We start from the raw sequence: 22,284 nt of genomic DNA on the forward strand, positions 1-22,284 counted from the left end.
TCCTCTCAGTCTTGCATCGGACTGGCCTCCCATTGGCCATGGGAGAGAGGAGGCGGGTCTCCTTTCCGTCGCCTGGCATCATGATATCCAGGAACCAGCTTGAGATTTTTCGGGTCTGTAATGCGATGGCGGCGGGAAGAGGGCGGGGGCCATCGGGTTTATTAAAGGGATCGATCGGGTGGAAGCCTCTCGACAAGGTCTCCCGTCTTTTGGCGGCCAGGTAGATCCCCGGGCGGCTTCCTACGTTCCACTTTGGGGGAAGGGTCAAGGTCGGAGAACCTGCGACATGGTGGAGACTTAGATTTAGACTAACGTTTATTGTCACTTTGAATGTTCACTGGTTGGCATACATAAAAATGAAATTTCGTAGCAATATACTTACATAATGCCACTCGCGTAGCATCACAAAACCACCAGAACCGTAAAGCCTACAAACTTGAAATTTGGCACGTATGTTCCTCTTGGCTTCTAGATCCCTGCTAAGAAAGGATTTTTCTAAATGACCATCAGACCATTAGTATTTCTTATATTATTATTAGCACGCTCTGATGCTAAGGAGTTAGACATTCTACTCCCCCTCCCAATTTGAAAAGAACTCTGTTCCAACTGCCACTTGGGCGTGGCCAGCACGTGACTCATCCGGCTTGGGGGCTGGGAGTTTGGAGAGGATCAATGGGCTATCTTGAGGGAGAGAAGGGGATAAGATAGGAGAGGACTCTGTGGGGCAAGCCTGAGGGAGAAAAGAGGGTAGGAGAGGATCAGTGGGCTAGCCTGAGGGAGAGGAGAGGGATAAGAGAAGAGAGGCTTCTGTGGGGCAAGTTTGAGGAGAGAAGAGGAAAGGAGCCGTTCATTAATTTTCAAGCTGTAAGTGTCGATTTATCAAGCCCGACCACATAGTTTCATAGCGAAGGACGGGTATTAGCTAGTACATAAATACATGATTTAAAAAAAAAACACCATATAAGAATTCGGGAATTCTTCTTTTTGGAGGAAAATACGTGTTTCAGTGTGTGAACTCTAATCTGCACTTGCTAATAGGCTTTGTAGAGAAACAATTCTGCCTCCCACAGTTATTCCTTGGGGCTTAAACTTTGAGGCACTCTCTGTTTCCTGGAGATCAGAAACTTGGAGCTATTGAGGAAAGGGGCAGAGCCCTCAACTTATGATCTCAATTGAGCCCAAAATTTTCTTGCTGAACAAGACAGTTGTCAAGTGAATATAAGTCCTGTAAAATAATTTCTTTTCTATGATTCAACTAATGGCATTTGGTATTTTTTCTTTCTCTTTCAGATGATACTGTATCTAACTTTCCCGGTCTCTATATTCTGGATAGCAAATCAGACAGAATTTTTTGAAAAATATGGAATCGCAGTAAGTAATTAAATGACAAAAATTTGGGCTAATAATTTATTTCCAAAGTTTTCCTGATGTTCATCTTCAAAACAAAAGGGAATCAGCCTGGTATCTGATTCCTGGTATCTGAAAAGATAAGTAACAAATCTGTGAACACCTAGGGCAGGGGTCCCCAATACCTAGTCTGCGGCCTGATACTGAGCCATGCCCAATGGGAACTGGGCCATGCAAGTGGCAGGCGAGCTTGCAAAGTTGCATTTGTGCAAGCAGTGTGGATGCGAAATCATCCCCTCTCTTCCCCCTGCAACCACTGCTGGCCTCCAGAGCTGGAACGGTTGGAGACTGCTGACCTAGAGGCAAACATCATAACCAAAAGCCAACTTAGATTTGTTAAAAACAAATCATGCCAGAGAAATCTTATTGCATTCTTTGACATAGTGACAAAATTAGTGGACCAGCAAAATGCTGTGGATATAATTTACTTGGATTTCATTAAGGCATTTGATAAAGTTGACTACAACCTACTACTTGATAAAATAGAAAAATGTGGGTTAGACCACATCACAACCAGATGGATTTGTAACTCAAAGAGACAAACCACACTCAATGTGTAGTCCTTAATGGAAGTGCATCTACATGGAGGGAAGTATGTAGTGGGGTACCTCAAGGCTGTCTTAGACCCAGTACTCTTCAATATCTTCATCAATGACTTACATGAGGGAATAGAAGGGGAACTCATCAAATTTGCAGATGACACCAAGCTCACAGGAATAGCCAATACTCCAGAAGATGGGATCAAGATACAGAAGATCTTGACAGATTTGAACAATGAGACTTATCTAACAAAATGAAATTCAATGTAGAGAAAATCAAGGCTTTATATTTAAGCAAGAAAAAAAACAAATGCTCAAGTATAGAATAGGAGGTATTTGGCTCAACAGTAATAACTGTAAGAGGGATCTTAACTATGAGACAGCAGTATGCTGCAGCTGCCAAAAAAGCCAACACAGTCCTAGGCTGCATTAATAGATGGATAGAATCAAGATCATGTGAAGTGTTAATACCACTTTTCAATGCCTTGTTAAGACCACACTTGGGATATTGCATCCAGTTTTGGTCACCACAATATAAAAAAAGATGTTGAGACTCCTGAAAGAGGGCAGAGAAGAACAACAAAGATGATGATGGCACTGAAAGCTAAAACATGAAGAACGGGTATTGCAGGTTGCAAGAATTGGACATGCCTAATTTAATAAAAAGGACTAGGGGTGACATTATAGTAGCGTTCCAGTATCTAAATGCTGCCACAAAGAAGAGGGGGTCAACCGATTCTCCAAAGCATCTGAAGGTAGGACAAGAAGCAATGGAGGAAAACGAATTAAGGAGAGAACCAGCCTAGAACCTAGGAGAAATTTCCTGACTATTAGAACAATTAATCAGAGGAACAACTTGCCTCCAGAAGTTGTGTATGCTCCAACACTGTAGGTTTTTAAGAAGAGATTGGACCACTATTTGTCTGAGAGGGTAGAGGGTTTCCTGCTTGAGCAATGGGTTGAGATAGAAGACTGCCAAGGTCCCTTCCAACTCCATTATTCTGCTATTCTGCATTTTTTCTATTTTGATTTAAACTGAACAAGGACTTGCTCAAGCATTGGCTGAACTCAATAGTCTATCGTGCTGAAATAAAAGAAATTCACAAATGGAACATAGTGCATCTTTCCTCTTAAATGATGCACTTTGATTCCAGTTTCCATTCAATGATTACTTTTAAGCACAGCATTTTACTTACTGATCTCCTTTCCATTTTTTCTTGATGGCATTTTACATTCTGTCATTACTTGTTGTATCACTTCTGACACTAATTGTTTTCTTGCTACATTTTCTACAGAGCAGCATCTTTCCACCTCTAAATGAAGAGCAGGTAAATCTGTTGCTACAATAAATGTCATTATTGTAAACTTTGGAAGGGAGAAAAACCTATGGTGAAAATTGCATTTTTGTCTTCTCCAGAGAAAAGATCTAGAAGCCTTTAGAAAAAGACTGCGGGAGATGAATGAGAAGAAACAGCTGCAGGAGGCTAAAAAATAATGGAGTGGTATTCCACAATAAATTCTGTATTTTGTATATATGTAATTCTCAATTGTATTCTGTAAATATCTCAGGCATTTTTGGGATATAAATGAGAAAATTTTGATTTTGTTTCTTCAGTTGTGATCAGTCTCTTGCAATGTATAATCATTAAAATTAATCACTGACTTGGCAACTGTCTCATGTGAATCACCTTGACTAAAGCAACATACAGGAAGATTATATTAGTGTGTATAGTACTTTATTTGCTTCTCCCAGACTGAAGTTCAGTTTGTGATGTTTTCTTAGGTATCTTTGAATCAGAATTAGTCAACTAATAGGAGCAAAACAACTAAAGGGGAACTGGGTTAGGGAACAGTGGTGTATGGGATTAGTAGTGTATCGTCTTTTTCCAATAACTGCTGAACAAGGTTAGTCTTGATTTGAAAAGCTGGAAAGAAAGAAAACAATAGGTGGAGAACCTAAAGGTGGTTTTCCAAAAGATATCTAGACTTTCTTGGTTTTTCCTTGAAAACATTTTGCTTCTCGTTCAAGAAGCTTCTTCAGTTTTCAAACCAAGACTAACCTGGTTCTTGAACTAAAGAAGCTTCTTGGATGAGATGCTAAATGTTTGCAGCAGTTGCCAAGTGCCTTTTGGAAAAGCACATTTGGGACAACCAGTAGCTTCTCTGAGCACTCCTATTGCTTGGGTTTTAGTTCCCCTGCACTTTTATTCTTATTTTAATGCTCCTTGAATATATGTGGTTGAAAATGTATGCAGATTTCATGTGAAAAGGAGTTATAAACATCTGTTCCAAGTCACAAGGATGTCAAATTGATGAGACCTGCATTGAGACCTAGTAATTCTTCCCTTTCATACCTGCCTCCTGGTGTCACATGTAAGGGTATTGTGGGCTGAGTTTACTTTGCAATGTGCATTTAGTCATTTGTGCCCACTAATGCCATTGCAAATAGCAATAGCATTTAGACTTATATACCACTTCACAGTGCTTTACAGCTCTTTCTAAGTGGTTTACAGAGTCAGTATATTTTCCCCAACAATCTGCGTCCACATTTTAATGACCTTGGAAGGACGGAAGGCTGAGTCAACCTTGAGCCAGTCCGGATTGAACTCCTGGCAAGTTGGCAGAGTTAGCCTGCAATCTCGCATTTTAACCACAGCACCATCAGTGCTGTTCTATAGATACCTAGAGAAGGATATGGGTAAGTGTGTCCTTAATGTGCTATTCTTTCAATAGCCGTTCTGGTTCTTTTCCATTGAATGAGAACAGGTGTCACTACCCATCTAGTACAGGTAATTTAAATCAGGAATTCAAGAGGGCTTACTGGGATCAATTTATTTGTTTTCTAGGTTATGACATGAAACTGAACCATGAATAATGTTAGAGGTGTCATTTTCTTTTTTATGGAATTTGGGTCCAGTTATCTAGTCCAGCGGCAAGAGCTTTGTCTCTTGAGGGAGAAAGCGTGATTTGGAATTATTTGTCTTATGTATTCTTCACTATTTCCTGAGCCGCAGACAGAATTAGTAGCAATGTTATCCACATTTTTGCTTTGCTTATACATATGGGTAGCAAGAAACAGCTATCATCATCTTCAAGCCACCAGCAGTATTGTCTTGTAGTGGCATGCCCATCCTGCTACTAGGAGATCTGCTAAGGAAATCAACAAGGAGGAACGGTTGGGCATGTTTATTAGAATCACAGAGCATGTACAGTAAATGTGCAGGGCTGATACAGCAGTGAGGAGATGATCTTGAGTGAGAGGCACAGTGCATGCTTGGTGGCATCACATTGGTGTCTCTCTGCTGCTTTCCCAAGCAGGGCTGGGGAGGATCTCATTTCTGCAAAAAGAAAATAGGCAGAGGATGATAATTCAGCAAAAGACAGAATAATTTTCTTCTCCATAGAGTGGCTTGACTAGGTAGAAGCAGACACATAAGCATACATAGGCATACACAGATAGAATCAACTGGGGCCCGAATTTTGAGAGGCTATGACTGGGTTCCCTGAATCCTTCCATATTGATAGATAATGCACAGTTCTTACTAGAGACATTTGCACCAAGCACATTGTCACCTTATGACAAATACCCTGGGGTTTTTTTGCCCCTAAAGAAATTTGCCAACATAATTTGTCTTTGCTCAAGGCACAACTGTCTGTCCTATTCCCTTCTGTTTGCTTGACTTACTGAGATCAGAGTGTTGATGCCCACGGGGAAAACAAGTTGCTTGATAATGTGAAGAAAAAGAAATAGTAGTTTGATCCACATAGGTGCTAAGGAGGTGGTAACTATGTTTGGCCAGTCCTTGAAGCTAGGGTTGCCAAGGAAGGCTTTCGAAATAGGTCTTCTATTCTATGGGACAGGCAGGAAGCACTCATGAGTCTTAATGCATGGATGTGAGGATGGTGCCAAGAGGAAAGATTCAGATTGGTTGGGCACTGGAGGACTTTTTAGGTACAAAAAAGACTGCATTTGAACTAAAATGCAACCCGGTTCTGGATGCATACCATCACAAAGCTAGAGAACAACTTGAAATGGCAGGAAACCCATCCACAGACTGTCCCCAAATTGCAAGATGGGATATGTTGTTGTGATCAAAGCCTGTTCCTTTTTACACGTGTACAAAACGCACATGTGCAAACATGATAACTCCATAGATGAAATTTCTTATGCTATTATTATCTTGAAAAATATATCAAGTTTATCTCGTGTTTGCTAAATGATGGTGGAATAAGGGGAAAGAGTGTCTCTGTTTCTTTTGTGCTGCAAAGGTGTGTGCTAGTTGTTATCAAGGTTTCAGATTTTACAGTATATATTTTCCATTACATGATCCATCCGGAGAATTTTAGTGAGTTAGGGAACTCATTAAAAAAAGCAAAAGAGATGCCGCACTATTTATATTTCCTTTGCCTGTTTCAGTGGCGGAATTCAAACATTTTTACTACCAGTTCTGTGGGCATGGCTTGGTAGGCATGGCAGGGAAAGGAGACTGCAAAATCTCCATTCCCTCCCAATCAGCTGGGACTCAGGAGGCAGAGAATAGATGGGGGCAGGGCCAGTCTGAGGTGGTATTTACCGGTTCTCCGAAATAATCAAAATTTCCGCTACCAGTTCTCCAGAACTGGTCAGAACCTGCTGAATACCACTTCTGGCTGTTTCCAGACTTAGTAAGAAAAGGCGTCTGAGAATAGGGTGTATGGCCTAATCAGTTTGATTGATTTACCAACCCTGCTTCTTTACTGTCTGGGCAGGTTTTAATGGCCACCCTGCCCCTGTTCACATCCATTTCTGAAGAGACTCACCTTGGTGGCCCTGGAGCCTGATAGGCTGCTGGTGTTACTGCTCTGAAAACCAGGAAGGTAGTTGAAGCTGACCCTTTGATCGTCCATTCGTCGGCTCTGTGTATGAGCCAGCATTTCCATAAAGTTATCCATTTCAGGGGGTGGGCTGGGGCTGTCCTCTGCAGGCCCAAAAAATAGAAGCAGTTATCAATGGAGGACATAATGAAGGACAGCAACAGTAGCATTCTTTTTCATTGTTTTAGATGTCACTAGTCTGCAGTATGTCAAACATTTCCATTTTGTCCATTTGGTATCTTTTGCTTCTTAGCATTTTATGGATGTGAGAGCTCCTAGCTAATTTTGGCTGATTTTAAAACAAGGTTGAATGAAGACTACCAGGAAAATAATCTTCATATCTCAGAAGAAGACAACAATAAACTACCTCTGGATCTGAGGGAGATGGGCGATTCAAAAATGTGAAAAATGACAAATATATATAAAAAAAGCAAGCAAACAAATAAAACACCCCAGATGGACATATCCATACAATCATTGAAAGCCAATGAACCTTTATTTAGCAAATGAAATGCCCAAGCAATATTGGAAATGGCTTAACAAACAGGGCCAATAGTTAGGGGATCTCAATTGCGCTTTAGAAAAAGGTTCAGAGTAAATGGGTTATCAGAATGTTAATCTGGAGTGGAAGAGAACTTTCTAAGACTACTTTACATGAGTTTTGTGAGAATTTAGTCTGCAAGAAAACTTTCCCATGTCCCAAGACATCTGTTTTGTAAATACTGAAAGCAGACTCAAAAGAAGATGTGGATCTCTCCAGCAGTAGTCAGGATCAAAAGTTTAGCTTGGTCTTGAGAAGATAATTCACGCTAGTAATTCCTGGATTTACTAAACCTTATTTAGCTTAGAGAACTCACTCTTTTCGGGCTCTGAGCCACTCTTGCTATGTACAATTTGAACGTTACAGCGTTGCTCATCCATACGTCCTCCCTGCACATGAGTCAGCAGATTGAAGAAGCCTTCTTGTTCCGGAGAGCCTGACTGTAATAGAAGAAGAATAAGAGCAATAATCAATTGGTTCCAACTTTAGCTGTCTTAATTTTTCCACTGGCCGGTCTTTGTCATCAACCTCAGAGGCAAAGCTATGTAGCTTTCTAACATTGCTCACTTGAAGGATTCAGCTAGGAATATATGACAATCAGACATTTACTGACTTGTCGAGCTTTTGATATGATATTGAACTATAAAGGCCAATAATAGACCTATGTGGCCCTCTCCTCTGTATATTTCTTGCTTTGCCTTATCAAACTTAATGAAAAAAGAGTGAATATGAATTCTAAAGAGCCGTGGTGGCGCAGTGATTAGAATGCAGTGTTGCAGGCTATGACAGCCAGCTGCTGGCTGCCTGCAGTTTGGCAGTTCGAATCTCATCAGGTTCAAGGTTGACTCAGCCTTCCATCCTTCCGAGGTGGGTAAGATGAGGATCCAGATTGTTGGGAGCAATATGCTGACTCTGTAAACTGCTTAGAGAGGGCTGTAAAGTAATGTGAAATGGTATATCAGTCTAAGTAATATGCTATGCTAAAGCGCTATTTGTGCCATCTAGGATAGATGCGCGAATGAAAGATTGCTAGCATTTATTCAGAAGGAATCTGGCAGCACCTTTTCTATTTAACAACTTTTACTTAAAGGTATGAGTTTTGTGAGCTTTGGACTTTGCATATACTGTATGCACAGTAGTGCATTTGGGCATCCAAAGCACATTCTATTAGACCATTGGTCTCCCCTAAATGGGACTAGATTACAGCTCTCAATAACCTGATCATCAGGGCTAAAGGCGAGGAGAACTTTTAGTACAGCAACATCTAGATGGCTGCAAGCTCTCTACTGCTGGCAGAAATCCTTGCAATACCTTTGCAAGTGTAGCAACTTTCATTATTCCTATCAGAGGTGGTACTCAGTAGGTTCTGACCAGTTCTGGAGAACCGATAGCAGAAATTTTGAGTAGTTCAGAGAACCGGAAAATACCACCTCTGACTGACCCCGCCCCCATCTATTCTCTGCCTCATGAGTCCCAGCTGATTGGGAAGAAGTGGGGGTTTTCAGTAACCTTCCCCTGGAGTGGAAGGGAATGGAGATTTTACAGTATCCTTCCCCTGCCATGGCCACTAAGCCACGCCCACAGAACCAGTAGTAAAAGTTTTTGAATCCCATCACTGATTCCTATGATATAAATTGAGGTTGCTTGTATGAAAAAGGTGAGAAAGTGGCTCGGTCTTCTATTTTATTGATTCTGTTCCTTATGGTAATAATGTATTAAGTACCGTAAACCTTTGACTAAATAAGCCTCCTTTCAACAGACTCTGGTTGTAATGGATAAACTTTCCATCAGAATACTTTTCCTGAGTAACAGTCAGGTCAGATGCAGCCAAAGTAGTTGAAATTTATATTAGTTTTTGTTAACATCATTTGTGTAAATTATGCAGATGGTATAGGTTATTGCAAGCAACATATTTTGCATCATTTCCTTAATAACTTCATTACTGAAATTATGCAGATTGCACAGATGACATACTTTCCATTGACCTTTGGAAGTAAAACAAGCCCTTCCCCCCCACGGTCCTTATATGGAGGTTTTACCCAAAAGTAGATTATAGATGATGACTCATCTCTTAATCATATCCCTTTGCAAAATGTAGCATCAGAAAAAGGACTCCCAGCTCTTTACACAGCATCAGGACTGTATAGGAAAACCAAGAGTTCGCTTTTAAAACCTTAGGTTCAAAAAAAAGGGGGGGGGGGAGCAAAGGATGTTTTTCATTTGCTCATTAAGTGAGCTTTAAGCTTTATGTTGGTTGCTCAATGTCTGGAGGCAAATGCTGAAGCAAAATAACTGGGATCAGCTTAATGCTATTATCATCCCCTGGACAATAACTAAAGCAGATGGAGTGTGATCTCCCAGGGAGGAAGGGGTCTTTATATAAGGCACAGCCATCATTCATTGAGCTGCCAGCGGGAGGAGGAAGAGCTTAGAATGAATGATCTTCTGAAAAATGGCAAAAGATCCTACTTGACTTCCCTTTTGACTTAGAACAGCTGGAGAGCAAATGAGAGAGACACATGATAGGAGACTCTGTCAGAACCAGAGTAACAAACATGCCTGAAAATACTGGAGCGAGGGAAGCAAATACACTGCCTTTAGAATAGCAATAGCACTTAGACTTATATACTGCTTCACAGTGGTTTACAGAGTCAGCATATTGTCCCCAACAATCTGGATTCTCATTTTACCCATCTTGGAAGGATGGAAGGCCAAGTCTACCTTGAGCCTGGTGAGATTTGAATTGCCAAATTGGAGGCAGCCAGCAGTCAGTAGACGTAGCTGCAGTATCGCATTCTCACCACTGCACCACTGTGGCTCAGAAGAGAAATATAGAGCAGTTCTTTTAGTATCAATAATGTTTCTATAATATTTGTTTTTCAAAATAGTATATAATTGAGATTGCTTTTCTAATAAATAATAGGCTTGAAGTGGTTTGTTAGCTCTGTACTGTAAACCCAGAAGAAAGATTAATTTGGAATCCAGATTATGTGAATTTAACAACTGTATCTAGGTAAGAAGAAATAGTAATTCTTAATTTGGAAAGTTTGAAGGATGGTGTAACTGCTTACCTCCTCCTTGCAAAACTGCAACCATGAATTAGTGCCAAATACTATTAAATACCAATCAAATACTCCAGAATATTGGGGGCAAGATGCTGACTCTATAAACTGCTTAGAGAGGGCTGTAAAAGCACTATGAAGCGGTACATGAGCAGAGGTGAAATCCAGCAGGTTCTGACAGGTTCTGGAGAACTGTTAGCGAACATTTTGAGTAGATCAGAGAACCAGCAAATGCCACCTCGGGCTGGCACCACAGTGGGTGGGAGTGGAGATTTTGCAATATCCTTCCCATAAGAGTGGGGAGGGAATGGGGATTTTGCAGTATCCTTCCCCTGCCACACCCACCAAGCCACACCACTCCCACAGAACCGGTAGTTAAAATTGAATTTCACCACTGTATATAAGTGCTATTGCTAATACCGTTCATTGTTTGATGTTTTGTTTTTAGCTTACTGTCCCATCATATAGTGTCCAACTGAAGGTTCCTACTTGTCTTTGCAAACGATGCTGATTTTTGAAAAACGATGATCAATTTTCCTTGACCAGAAGTTGTTTCTTATTCTTCCTCATATCTTATCCAAACATATGAGAAAGGCTGCGCATCAGCACTGGCAGAATCCCAAATGCACAATCAAATCTGCCTATTGGAAAAGATCCATGTGATGTTAGAATCAAAGCAAACCTACCTATGAATTCTCATGAATTTAAGCCATTCAAATAACACAAGACCTCTCCCCATAAAAGTATGAACCTTAATCCCTAAATACCGTATGTTAGGACCTGAATCTGACTTGCAGGGGATGGGGAAGGGGAAAATCTACATGTTTGGACATATCAGAATATGATTTTTGATCAAGTGAATTCAAGCATGGTGAGATAGTAACCCCTTAATGACTTCCACAAATTACGTTCCTCTAAGCGTTAGAAACAAGGTAGCTGCTGCACTTAATGTTTAGATTTTTCCCTGCAACTAATAAGACTGTACAGGTAGTCCTTGACTTACAACCATGATTGGGAACTGAATTCCTGTTGCAAAGCAAGGGGTTGTTAAGTGAGTTCCACCCACTTTTATGACCGTTTTTCGTATGGTTGTTAAATGAATCACTGCACTTAAGTGAATCACATGATTGTTAAGTGAATCTAACTTCTCTGATAGACTTCTTGTTGGAAGCTGGCTAGGAAGATCACAATGGCAATCACGTAACCCTGGAATTCTGCCACTGTTGTACATACATACATGCTAAGCGCCCAAAGCGCCATGCGATCCTAGGGATGTTGCAATGGTTTAAAAGTGTGAGGACAGGTTGTAAGTCGTTTTTTTTTCTGGTCTGTTGTAACTTCAACCAGTCACTTAAAAAATGGTTGTAAATGAGGTCACAGCATACAACTGAATTCAAATGATGAAAGTGAATAAATGAATAAAAATCATTTTTGCCTTCCCTGATCAGGCACATCAAGGCATATCTTCATGTCAGTCAAATGGTCTGGTCTTTCTCTTTGTTTTGGGAGCACCATTCTCATTTAGAGTATGAACTTTGGGATGTCTGTGGATAAGCCCTTCATTTAAATGAGGAAGACGTAGGAAGGGTCGCCAATAAGATTCCTTCCTGTTCCTGCATCTATTTGCAGGTTTATAGAATTTCAAGACCATTCCCTGTCATAATAAACAATGTCTGTCCTTTCCTGAATTTGTTGCCCTAAATAACTGGTGCCAGAGCTGTGCTTAGAAACAAAGGTTGATGTGATTTTTTAAGTAACCTGTCGGGATGATTGATTCTATCTAATTATAGGTAGAAGAAATTAAAATGGATTCTACTGGTTTCAAGTAATTTACCATAATAACACCAGCATTTATTTTTACCTTTCGACTAGCCCCTACAGAAAAGATATTTAAAATAATTCCTAACCTTTTTTTTGTCTAGGGATTATGGAGTATATTAGCCAAACCTAAGTGAGCTGCATAGTTCATAGGCACTTACCATTTATCTTAATAGCCCATCCATGTTTCATCTGCCAAAGGCTTTCTCTGAGAACTTAAGCTTTTATAGGAAGTTAGATTGCGTGTTTATAGATCGATGGAGTTTGGTTTTTGCATTTTTTAATTTTCCATTTAAGCATGAAAAATTACTGAGGCTGAGGTCACTTACCTCTCCAAATAATAACCCCTCTTTTTTTAATTATAAGGGATAATTTAGGGATTCATGGAACTACTGCCTTATCTGAATGATAAAACCATAAGCTTCCTGTAACTAAAGCAGCTGCTGAAAGTATGGATTAAAATAATGCATAGTAACTATGAATTAAAAAATGTGTTACCAAGTACAATTTGTTTCATAGTTCAGATAAATGCATATTATCAGTTACATCAGAGTGATTTCCAGATGATGTGTCTATAGACATGTTGAAACTGATTAATGAGTTCTAATCCAGCCTTAGGCACAAACCCAGCTAAGTGACTTTGAGCCAGTCATTTTCTTTCGACCCAAGGAAAGAGGCAATGGCAAACCACTTCTGAAAAACCTTGCCAGGAAAGCTGAAGGGACTTGTCTAGGCAGTCTGCAAAAAATGGAATAGGACTAAATGAAAGGTGTGTGTGTGTGTGTGTTTGTGTGAATTGAAACAGAACTTCCAAATAGACAATAGGAGGGAGAAAATCCCCCCCCTTTAAAAAAACCCCTTTTAAAATACTCTGCTGTTTCAAACAACAATGCTTTGAAACTGGGCACATTTACAGACTTAAATAGACTTAATGCTATTTTTAGAGAAACAAGAAACACTAAATAACAGGAGTCTACAACTCAAGAGCTGCTAGTTCTAAATACTTCACCTTTTCAGCACTTGCTATTTTTGTGCTCAGGAAAAAAAAGTCAATCTGTCAGCCTCACAAGCAGACCAGACAGGATGCATGACAAGATGAGCCAATTCTAAAATTCTAAAGGCTACATTAACAGGATCTGGTCAATCTTAAAATAGAAATCTCCTGCTGTCTCTTTTTTCCACCTGGTAAGTTTGGAGTTGATCTTTTCTAAGTTTCTTTCTCTGCCCATATTCAGCTATGGACTCCTCTGCACATTTTATCTGATTGTTCCCTCTTCTCTCAAGTTCATTCCATATATCATTACACACACACAGATCTATTAGCTCTAGCTTTATTGTATGTTGCACGTGTGGAAATACATCACTCTCCCTTTTACTTTTACCATCCAAGAAACTGGGAAGGGCCCCTGCTGAGGTCTTTGCCACACTACCATCCTTCCGTGGATTCAGCTATTTCTTATCTGAGCTTCGTCTAGTTTGTGACTCTTCTCATGTCTTCCCAAGTCCATTCCCACATACCATACATTTTCCTAAAATTAAGAGATTATATGCCTTACATTGGCATAAAAAACCCCAATGTGAAGGCTTGGCAGAGGTCTCTGAACGACAAGTGTGTTTTGGGGGGAAAAAGTATATACTGCTCTATTTCACACATAGTTAATCCTATCCAGGAACTATAAAAACTAGTCCAGAATATTGAAGTAGAAGGTAGAAGTCTAAAAATTTCTGAAAGAAAGTGAATGGATGGATGGATGGATGGATGGATGGATGGATGGATGGATGGATGGATGGATGGATGGATGGAGGCTATATACAAGCCCTTCTATTTCAGATTTCCAGCTAAGGAGAAATTCTAAAGTACTAAGTAGCTGTGTTCTTACAAGCAGAAGAAAATGATTGCCCCAGGTGAAAACATTACAAAATGAATGAAGAGAAACAAGCAAAAGCAAAAGAGAACATTTTGGGGATTTGTGGGGCAGATAGCTAAAGTATGTTCTTCCTCTTTTATCTTTTTTAACTATTTATTATTTATTATTTATTTGTCATGCCTATGTAATGTACATTGGATGTGGTTACCCTTTGAGACTTGTATGCAATGAAATTTCATTGTAATATATGCCGATTAGTGTACATTAAAGTGACAATGAAGTTATTCTATTCTATTCATTCTATTCTGATGTCATAAAGAAGATGATATATTTCCTGCCATTGGGGTATCTTGCAGTCAGTGACGTGCGGTGAGGTTTATGGCTAGTGAGGCAAAAAGAAAGAAAGCGGCTTTTGCCCACCCCGCAGGGCAAAAGCCAAAAGGAAGCCCCCCCGCCACTTCTGTCTGACATAGAGGCGCCCCTCGCCCCGCAGCTATGTCTGACCCAGCTGCGGGGGTGCAGGACACCTCTATGTCAGACAGAAGCGGCGGGGCGCTTTCTTTCAGCTTTTGCCCTGCGGGGCAGGCAAAAGCTGAAAGAAAGCGCCCCGCCGCTTCTGTCTGACATAGAGGCTTTTGGACGCCCTAATGCTATGTCTGCCATAGAGGTGGGACGCATCCCATCTCTATGGCGGACACAGCAGCATTTTGGATGTCCAAAAGCCCCGGAGCTGTGTCCGCCATAGAGGAAAAACTTCCTTAGACTAACGGAAGACTTTAAAAGCAGAGAGGACCTATGGAAAGCTTCAAAGAATGGAACCAAAGCCACCCTGCCGCCCCGGCGCTAGAGGCAAAAGCTGCCCTGCCGCTATGTCCAAAAGCCCTGGCCTGCTGCTATGTCCCAAAGCCCTGCTGCTATGTCCAAAACCCCTGCCGCTATGTCCGACATAAAAAAAGTGCCATACCGCAGGCCAGCAGAGGCGGGTAAAAAAAACAAAAAAACCACACACACACTACTTACAATAATACAATTACTTACAAATTAATTTTGAATTCCTCCCCCTCCCTTCGACCCACATACCTTTTCCAGCTGTTTCACAGAGGATTTCAACTCTGCTCTTGTCTGCCATGATGAAAATGTAAAAATGTAAAAGGAAAAGGCAAGAGCTGCAGAGGTCAGGCTGGGCTAGCTGCTCCCAGAGTCCCAATGGATGACTCTGCTTAACTGTTTAAAAAGCCTCTAAAAAGTGCCCTCTACAGGAGGAGGCGAGAGAACCACATGCCTCATCTACATAAGGAATTTTTCGGCTTTTAACCCTTGTTTAACTCTGCTCGAGTGATCATAAAGTCAGACCAAATGAGGCACGTGGTTCTCTCGCCTCCTCCTGTAGAGGGCACTTTTTTTAGAGGCTTTTTTAAACAGTTAAGCACTAAGCAGAGTCATCCACTGTGACTCCGGCAGCAACTACCTTAGCCTTTTTCCTTTTACATTTTTCTTTTCTTTTCATGATGACAGTGGTGAGGCCCTGCCTTCCCTGCCTCCTCTGTCTGCACGTCACTGCTTGCAATCACCTGTAGGCATAATGGACCTGAACAGCATAGGCTGATCCCCTTTACTCAGCACCGCCTGAAAGGCTTCAGAAGGGAGGCAAGACAATAAAGGAAGACATTGGTAGAATTGCTTTCACACTGAGAGTGAATTCAGCAGTTCCAGATTACATCTTGGAGAAATAGTTTGCTTGAAATAGAATGGCAAATAATATTTCCTTTCCTTTCCTAAATCAAGTGAACTGACATAAAAGGTGGACTGCATTATTTTGGTCCTTGGAAAGAAAATCCTATAGGAATTTTTTCTGATAGTATAAATACAGGAAACAGGTAGTAAACCAATTTACCATCACTATTCCCATAGGAAATTCAGAGCTCTAGATCTACTCGCCATCTAACGCATTTCTGTGGAAGTGTGTTAGGTGCTTCCAAGGAAGAAATAGCAGACTGAAGACAGTTTTGCTTTTTGTAGTGTTGATTGTGGAGGAACAAGGAGCCTGTGAACAGCCTGGCACCTATCAGTAACAGTAACATCTAATCCAACCCCCTGCTCATGCAGGAGACCTCTACTAGGGATTTGAGCCACCAAACTGCCAACCTTTCTGATTGACAAGCTCAGTGTCTTAGCCCTGAGCCACCAAAATTCGGGATCCTTTGTTCCATATAGATGCTCCCCGCAAGAAACAGTGGTCTCCAGTAAGCTTTAGAGCTCCGAGAGCTGAGGTAAAGACAGCCTTTACTCAAGTATGATTTGGATACTGGGTTCACCCATTTCCTCTCTTATTGCTTTAAGAAATGGCTTGCTAACTGCTTTTTGCATATTAAGAACCTTCAGTATAACAAATTTCATCACACCAGGTAATTTCCTTCAACCCTAAGCAAAAGAAGTTTCATGTAAACTTAAAATAAAAATCTAAAATAAACAGCAAAAGGGAGATTAGAACCTTGATTTGGAAAGTTCTAAATGGGGTCAGATGGATTGGTAATAAAAATTTCAAACTAATTATAAGAATCCTTTCCGTGAGTTGTTTAAAATCCTATTAAAAATGTATGACGATTTTGAACTTCATCTTCCTGTGGGAAAATTTTGTAGATTAGAAAAAAAACATGATCAAAGGAGATGTTGAAGGCTGGATACTAGCAGCAACCAGAAAGAACAAAAGATTATAATTAGAGAAGAGCTCACTAATACAGAAAGGAAAAAAGTAATTCAATTTTGGAATAATTTGAGGCTATTTCAGAACAATGCACTCAGAAACTTCTCTTTACATGGTCTGCAACCATAAATATGGGCTTAAAAGTAGAGATGGAAAAAGATACAACTCAGCATCACATGTTAGATTTGAATTTAAATATGACAAATTACAAGAATGATATGGAAAAAGGTATTAACTGGACTTACAAATAGAATTGGCTGATATCTTAATAACTAAGAGAACATACAAATAATAAATCAGAAGAGTGACTTGGGTAAGTTTCTTATACTGGATTTACAAAAGAGTTGTATTACACTGTTTGAAGGAGATCTGAAGGAAGAGGAATGAAAAGTAGCCGGCTTTTGGAACGCTATTTAGAAGCTCCAATATTTTTAAAAGCAAAAAGAAGGAATATAAAGTTGATTCATTTGATCCAGGTTAAAATAGATCTGCATTTTTAGCAGCATTAATGGGTTTTTCTTGACTAGGATTGAATATGAAACTTTAAAGATTTGTTTATAGATATAAAACATGGGAAGAAGAGATCCATTATTGAAATGTTAGAAAAGGTGACAAATTACTGGATTTGTTTATACTTGCCATAATGAAGGGAAAAGTCATTTCTTTATATTAAAAAAATTAAAAAGAAACAAGAAAATAAATCCAGTTGCCATGATTCAGTTTCCAGATGATTGAGAATCTTCATCAACTTATTGCCACACATTTCTGAGATTGGTGCAGAAGGAGTTGGTACATTGCAATGACTCCCTGCCTTACTAACTTGCTTTGACTAGGGAAGCTGCTTGGATGAACAGCAAAACGTCTTAGACCAAGAAGAAAATGAGTCCAGTTGTCATGTCTCAATTTCCAGATAGGTCTACCTGGATGACCGAGAATTTCATCAATTTCTCTATATAGCTTTTTTCTTTATATTTTTTCATCTCGCTACATTTTAATTTTTAAAAAACTTTTTCTTAATTTGCATTAATTTGTTAGCTTTGTATTTTTAAACTTAATAAAATATTATTATAGGAAGTATGCTAAATGCAGATCAATATAGGTAGGTTCTGATCACTTCGTTCTCTCTTCTCTTTTCACAGTGTTGATATTTCATTTACAATAAAAAATTGCCATCTGCTCTTAAGAAACAGCTCAATTAAGGTTACTGTACTCTTTGCTGAGGAGAAACCTGAGCCTGCTTCCAGGCAGATATTACTGAGAAGATATTAAATATATTACTGATTTGTTCAATGCTCTGAAGGATCATAGGCAATCACAATCAGTGTAGAGGATTCAGAGTCATATATTATGGAACAGCATGCTGTACTCAAGAGGTGGAGTTAATTGTGTCACAGAAGGTTGATCATTTGGTGAGCAAATGTAAAAGTGATTTGCATATATGCCCACCAGATTTTCCTTCCTAGCATTGTTTACGTCACCTAAATCAACATTTACCAAGCATTACACTTGGGAAAGACACCTTGAACTTAGAGCCTGAACTGCATATGGATGTGCGGTCCACTCAATACCATTAGAAGCCCGACCCTGTATATTTTATTGCAGAAAAAGTGTTGTTCCTTAGGAATGGAAGAGGGCAAAAGGAATGAAGCAACTAAGCTTTGGGCAGTTAAAGTTTCCTTTTTTTCTTCCCTGTCAGGATTTGACCCCAATGAAATGATGAAAATATAGGAAACTGGAAAAGTCCCAGATCACCCAATTAATTAGATTCTCTATGACCAAGTGCATGCATGAATGGTGTGCCCATGGCTCTGTCCTAGGCCCTGGGTCTTTCAACATTTTCACAATGACTTGGATGACGGTATTGAGAGAACTCTGTGGAATCTGCAGATACCACAATGTTGGGAGGGGTAGTCAACGCCCTTAGAAGAATTGAAGAGTCAAAAAGATCTAGACATTCATGAACAATGAAGTGAAATGAACAGATTGGAATTGAACAAGGAACAAAAGTCACATTCTGCAAGCGAGGAGGAAAAGTGCAAAACACAAATACCTACAGTATGGGAAAGAGCTGATTTATGGGTGGGTTGGAGAGACACTTGCATTGCTTGGAACTGGGGGAAAAACAAACCCCGTAATACTTCCCCTTTGTGTTCTATGATGCTTCTTGAAAAATTGCTCTCCTTGAAGGGCAGTTAAAACTTTTCGGACCAATAAAAACTTTGGGCAACCCAGTTGGAATAGGCAGGATCTGTGAGGGAGGCATGTATATTATTCTATAAGCAGCTTTCTGCTGGGAAAGCAACATTTGGATTTCTGCACTGAAAAGGCACTGGTGGCCTTATTTTGGGGTGGAAGCTGTGAAAATTTCCGGGGGGGGGGAATACGACACATTTAGAAATCATTATTCTAAATTAAAATAGAGAGAATAGGCACTTTCCAAATTCCCTAAAAAGAAATATGACACATTTAGAAATATTAAGTTAAAATGGCGAACCTATGCCCTTTCCATCTGTGAAGAGCATAGAAAATAGATAATTTGGATTGTCTGTTTTCCTCTCCAAACGCTTCCTGTTGATGGTAACCTCCTTTTCTTCCTTGAAATTTAAATCAAGGTTGTGATTGGATAGCAGACTCAGGAAGAGACATAACCAATCACCCTCATTAACTGCAGAAATCACATTCTGATATTTTCATTTATGCTTCCTTCACAGTTACTCCCTGAATTTATTTTCACACCCTTTTAATTTAAAATGCTGAGACTGAAGTCTCTGAGGAAAGTCTAGAGTATGTAGGTGCAATCAGTATTCCCAGAAGAAATCTATCTGCATGGATGACATAAACAGATCATCACCTATGGAAGAGTAATAGTCAGTAGTGATGTAGTCATACATATTGAAAGAGGACCCTGAAAACTCTACTTGCAGGCAATGCTGTTGAACAGGGCGGGAATTGTAGACGCAACCTGGAATGCAGAGCGGGAGGGGGAGAAGAAGGGCAGAAAAAGCAACAGTTGAGAATCAGCTCAACTGGAGCTATCCCAGGACTTCCTGACTGAAATGCTCATGATGCATCATATTTTTTTCAAAAAACCATTTCTGTCCTTATCTGAATCCTGCTCTTTTGCGTTCTGCTCATGGCCTTGATACGTGGCACTTGTTCTCCCTCAAAGCTCAATCCCAACACTAACCAGTCTCTGGTCCCAGAGCAATGTGTGAACAGGACAGACCCAAATCCTTGCGCAAGCAACAACCTTACCCTGCTTGGTGGATCGGATGCTGGTGTGGTTGCTGCCTCTGGAGCGGGATCTGGAGCGGGATCTGACACCGAGTCTGGTTCCTTTTTGTCCTCCTCTTCAGCTTTGGCTTCTACCGTTGTCATTGTGAGGTACCCTTCTTGCAAACACTGTTCAAAATGGGCTCCTTTCCTACCAATGAAGCTCTTTTGTTCCGGCGTTGATTGTGGGATGTCTCAGCACATGGACTTTGCCTACCCTCTGGCTGCCCTGATCCTGCTTTAGTGATTTATACAGAGTGGCAGCACTAAGCCCCCTCCTTGCTCAAGGCCACACCCTCTCCTGCTTTAGTGATTTTACAGTGGCAGCACTACCCCCTCCTTGGCTCAAGGCCACACCCCCTAACAATCCCACCTCTGCGCAGGGATAAAATTCATATTTAATAAACACAGGCATCCAATCTGCTCTGTCCATCAGGTCCCGATAATCTGCATAAAGATTATCCTGAATAATTGTAATACTCTTTATTAGGGACTGTGGATCTATGTGCAGGAGGATGCATATCTTTGTGCACAGTTCTGTCATACTACAAAGAAGTATTCTTGATTTGCAACACTTCCAAATATTATTTTGCCTCGTACCCATCCTGATCCTAAGGAATCTGAAGGCATTCCTTGGTTGGCAATCCAATACATTTGGTTCCCAAGTGAGAAAATTCCATTGCCCTGGTTTTGGGTGCTGCTTGTTTGACTTGTTTGAGATCCTGGCCCTCAAGCTGACTCACAATCTTTAGCTGTATCACCTGGTGCCCAGCCTTATGATTCCATAATAAAGAGTTACGTTTGTAAAGCAAAGATAAACTTCCCTAAAGTGTAAAAAGTTATTGCCAACTTTTGTTTTGATAATATTTGGCCTGGTATGTTAACAAATCTTTGGCACAATCATAGCAGGAAGAAAGCAATTGGCCTGGATTAGTTGGGTGGCAATCCTGTTCTCACTTGGTAATTGCTTATCAGTAATCTGAACATGAGCAGGTCATTCCTTATTCCCAAGCTCACCCACCTTCTCTTTCTCCTACGCAGATCTATTGTACATTAATAAAATAAAATTAAATATTTGCTGGAAATTCAGTAGGCCAGCAACACTGATGTTGCCCTGTCAGATTTAAAGCCAGAGCATCTTCTGAAACACAACCAGCCTTGTCTTTGGCAGCAAGATCATTTGATACTTCCTGCCTTTCCTTACGGGTGGTGGGTGGGATGGATATGAGGATAAATAAATTTAGAGATTTGTAGAACCAGCCCTGTACTTTTGTAATGTATTTGCAGACCAAAAACCAGCATTGGGGGGAGGGAAGTGGGGGGGGGAGCAAAGCAGTGAACTACATGCCCATTGGGTAAAGGAACTAAATGTTGATTTTAAAATTGTCTTAATTGTGTGACAATTAGAATAGTAATATGATAGTGAAAAGGGAAGCAGCATCTGTCTTCCATGATCCATAAGGTGTTTGTGACTATGAGAATTAGGGAAGATCTATTGCACCTCCCTCCCCCGCCCCTAAAGTGTCCTCTAGATGCATTCTAGTCCACGCTGGAGTGGTCTATGGTGGGGAGAAAAGGGGATAGGACAGAGGAATAGAACAGGGATGAGTAAATCTTTCTGCTGCTGTGTGTGTGAAGGAGTACTGGTGTGTATCCAAAGTGGACCTTGCTTAGTTGGTTGGCTCTGGAGGTCAAGCAAGTGGCAGTTAACCTTGAGGGCAGGGAGATGCCAGAAGATTAATACAGCTTTGCAAGCTCAGGAATGGGACCTGTTACTGCCTCTAAATTAAAGTGGAGGCATATTGCACACAGGTAACATGTCCAGCCAATCCTGGCAGCAAAGCCCAGGACAGGTTTTCATAACTGGGATGGGGAGCAGGGGGTTAACCCTAATGGCAAGCCTGTTCAGGGAGAGTGAGCAGGATTAGGTTGCAGTGAGGTCCCACAAGCAAATTTAGATGAATGCCCAGAAGCATCTGGGGAGGTGCCCCATTCACTTACACTTTCAGAGAACGGTCCCTTGGGGGTCCTGGTGCTGGCATAGCGGATGCTGCTGTCATAGTCTCCAAGAAAGGAACTGGGAAGAGTTTGGTAGGGGCGGCCCGGCATGGAGAGGGCCCTGAATGAATATAGGCACAACTTCCGTGGACGCTTTGCATTTCCAAAGCTGCTTTTCTTCTTCATCACCTAGAGAAAGGAAAGCCGATGTGGAGGGGGT

The 22,284-nt window shown here is 40.6% G+C and overlaps 2 protein-coding genes across 2 annotated transcripts; one reads left to right on the forward strand and one right to left on the reverse strand.

The window, feature by feature from the left end:
• Positions 1-2: 2 nt before the first annotated feature.
• LOC116502664 (protein PET100 homolog, mitochondrial) lies at positions 3-3,613 on the forward strand. The gene is made up of 4 exons (XM_032208544.1): positions 3-113; positions 1,291-1,371; positions 3,242-3,274; positions 3,364-3,613. The coding sequence occupies exons 1-4, from the start codon at positions 39-41 to the stop codon at positions 3,439-3,441; spliced, it is 267 nt and encodes an 88-aa protein (XP_032064435.1). The 5' UTR covers positions 3-38; the 3' UTR covers positions 3,442-3,613.
• Positions 3,614-5,127: 1,514 nt separating this feature from the next.
• PCP2 (Purkinje cell protein 2) lies at positions 5,128-22,237 on the reverse strand. Its single transcript, XM_032211672.1, has 4 exons — positions 22,068-22,237; positions 7,658-7,781; positions 6,747-6,904; positions 5,128-5,284 (listed from the first exon to the last, which is right to left on the reverse strand). Exons 1-4 carry the CDS (start codon positions 22,173-22,175, stop codon positions 5,279-5,281), a joined length of 396 nt encoding a protein of 131 aa, XP_032067563.1. The 5' UTR covers positions 22,176-22,237; the 3' UTR covers positions 5,128-5,278.
• Positions 22,238-22,284: the final 47 nt, after the last annotated feature.

This window comes from Thamnophis elegans, chromosome 2 (genome assembly GCF_009769535.1).
Source record: "Thamnophis elegans isolate rThaEle1 chromosome 2, rThaEle1.pri, whole genome shotgun sequence".
Lineage (NCBI taxonomy): Eukaryota > Metazoa > Chordata > Lepidosauria > Squamata > Colubridae > Thamnophis > Thamnophis elegans.

Bases quoted from the DNA above. Each gene is read 5' to 3' on its own strand.
- PCP2 (XM_032211672.1), bottom strand. From the start codon at position 22,175: ATGCCGGGCCGCCCCTACCAAACTCTTCCCAGTTCCTTTCTTGGAGAC. The intron at 7,782-22,067 runs GTAAGTGAATGG...CTTCTATTACAG, and splicing joins AGGGACCGTTCTCTGAAAGT to TCAGGCTCTCCGGAACAAGA. The intron at 6,905-7,657 runs GTGAGTTCTCTA...TTGGGCCTGCAG, and splicing joins TGGCTCAGAGCCCGAAAAGA to AGGACAGCCCCAGCCCACCC.
- LOC116502664 (XM_032208544.1), top strand. From the start codon at position 39: ATGGGAGAGAGGAGGCGGGTCTCCTTTCCGTCGCCTGGCATCATGATA. The intron at 1,372-3,241 runs GTAAGTAATTAA...CATTTTCTACAG, and splicing joins TTGAAAAATATGGAATCGCA to AGCAGCATCTTTCCACCTCT. The intron at 3,275-3,363 runs GTAAATCTGTTG...TGTCTTCTCCAG, and splicing joins CACCTCTAAATGAAGAGCAG to AGAAAAGATCTAGAAGCCTT.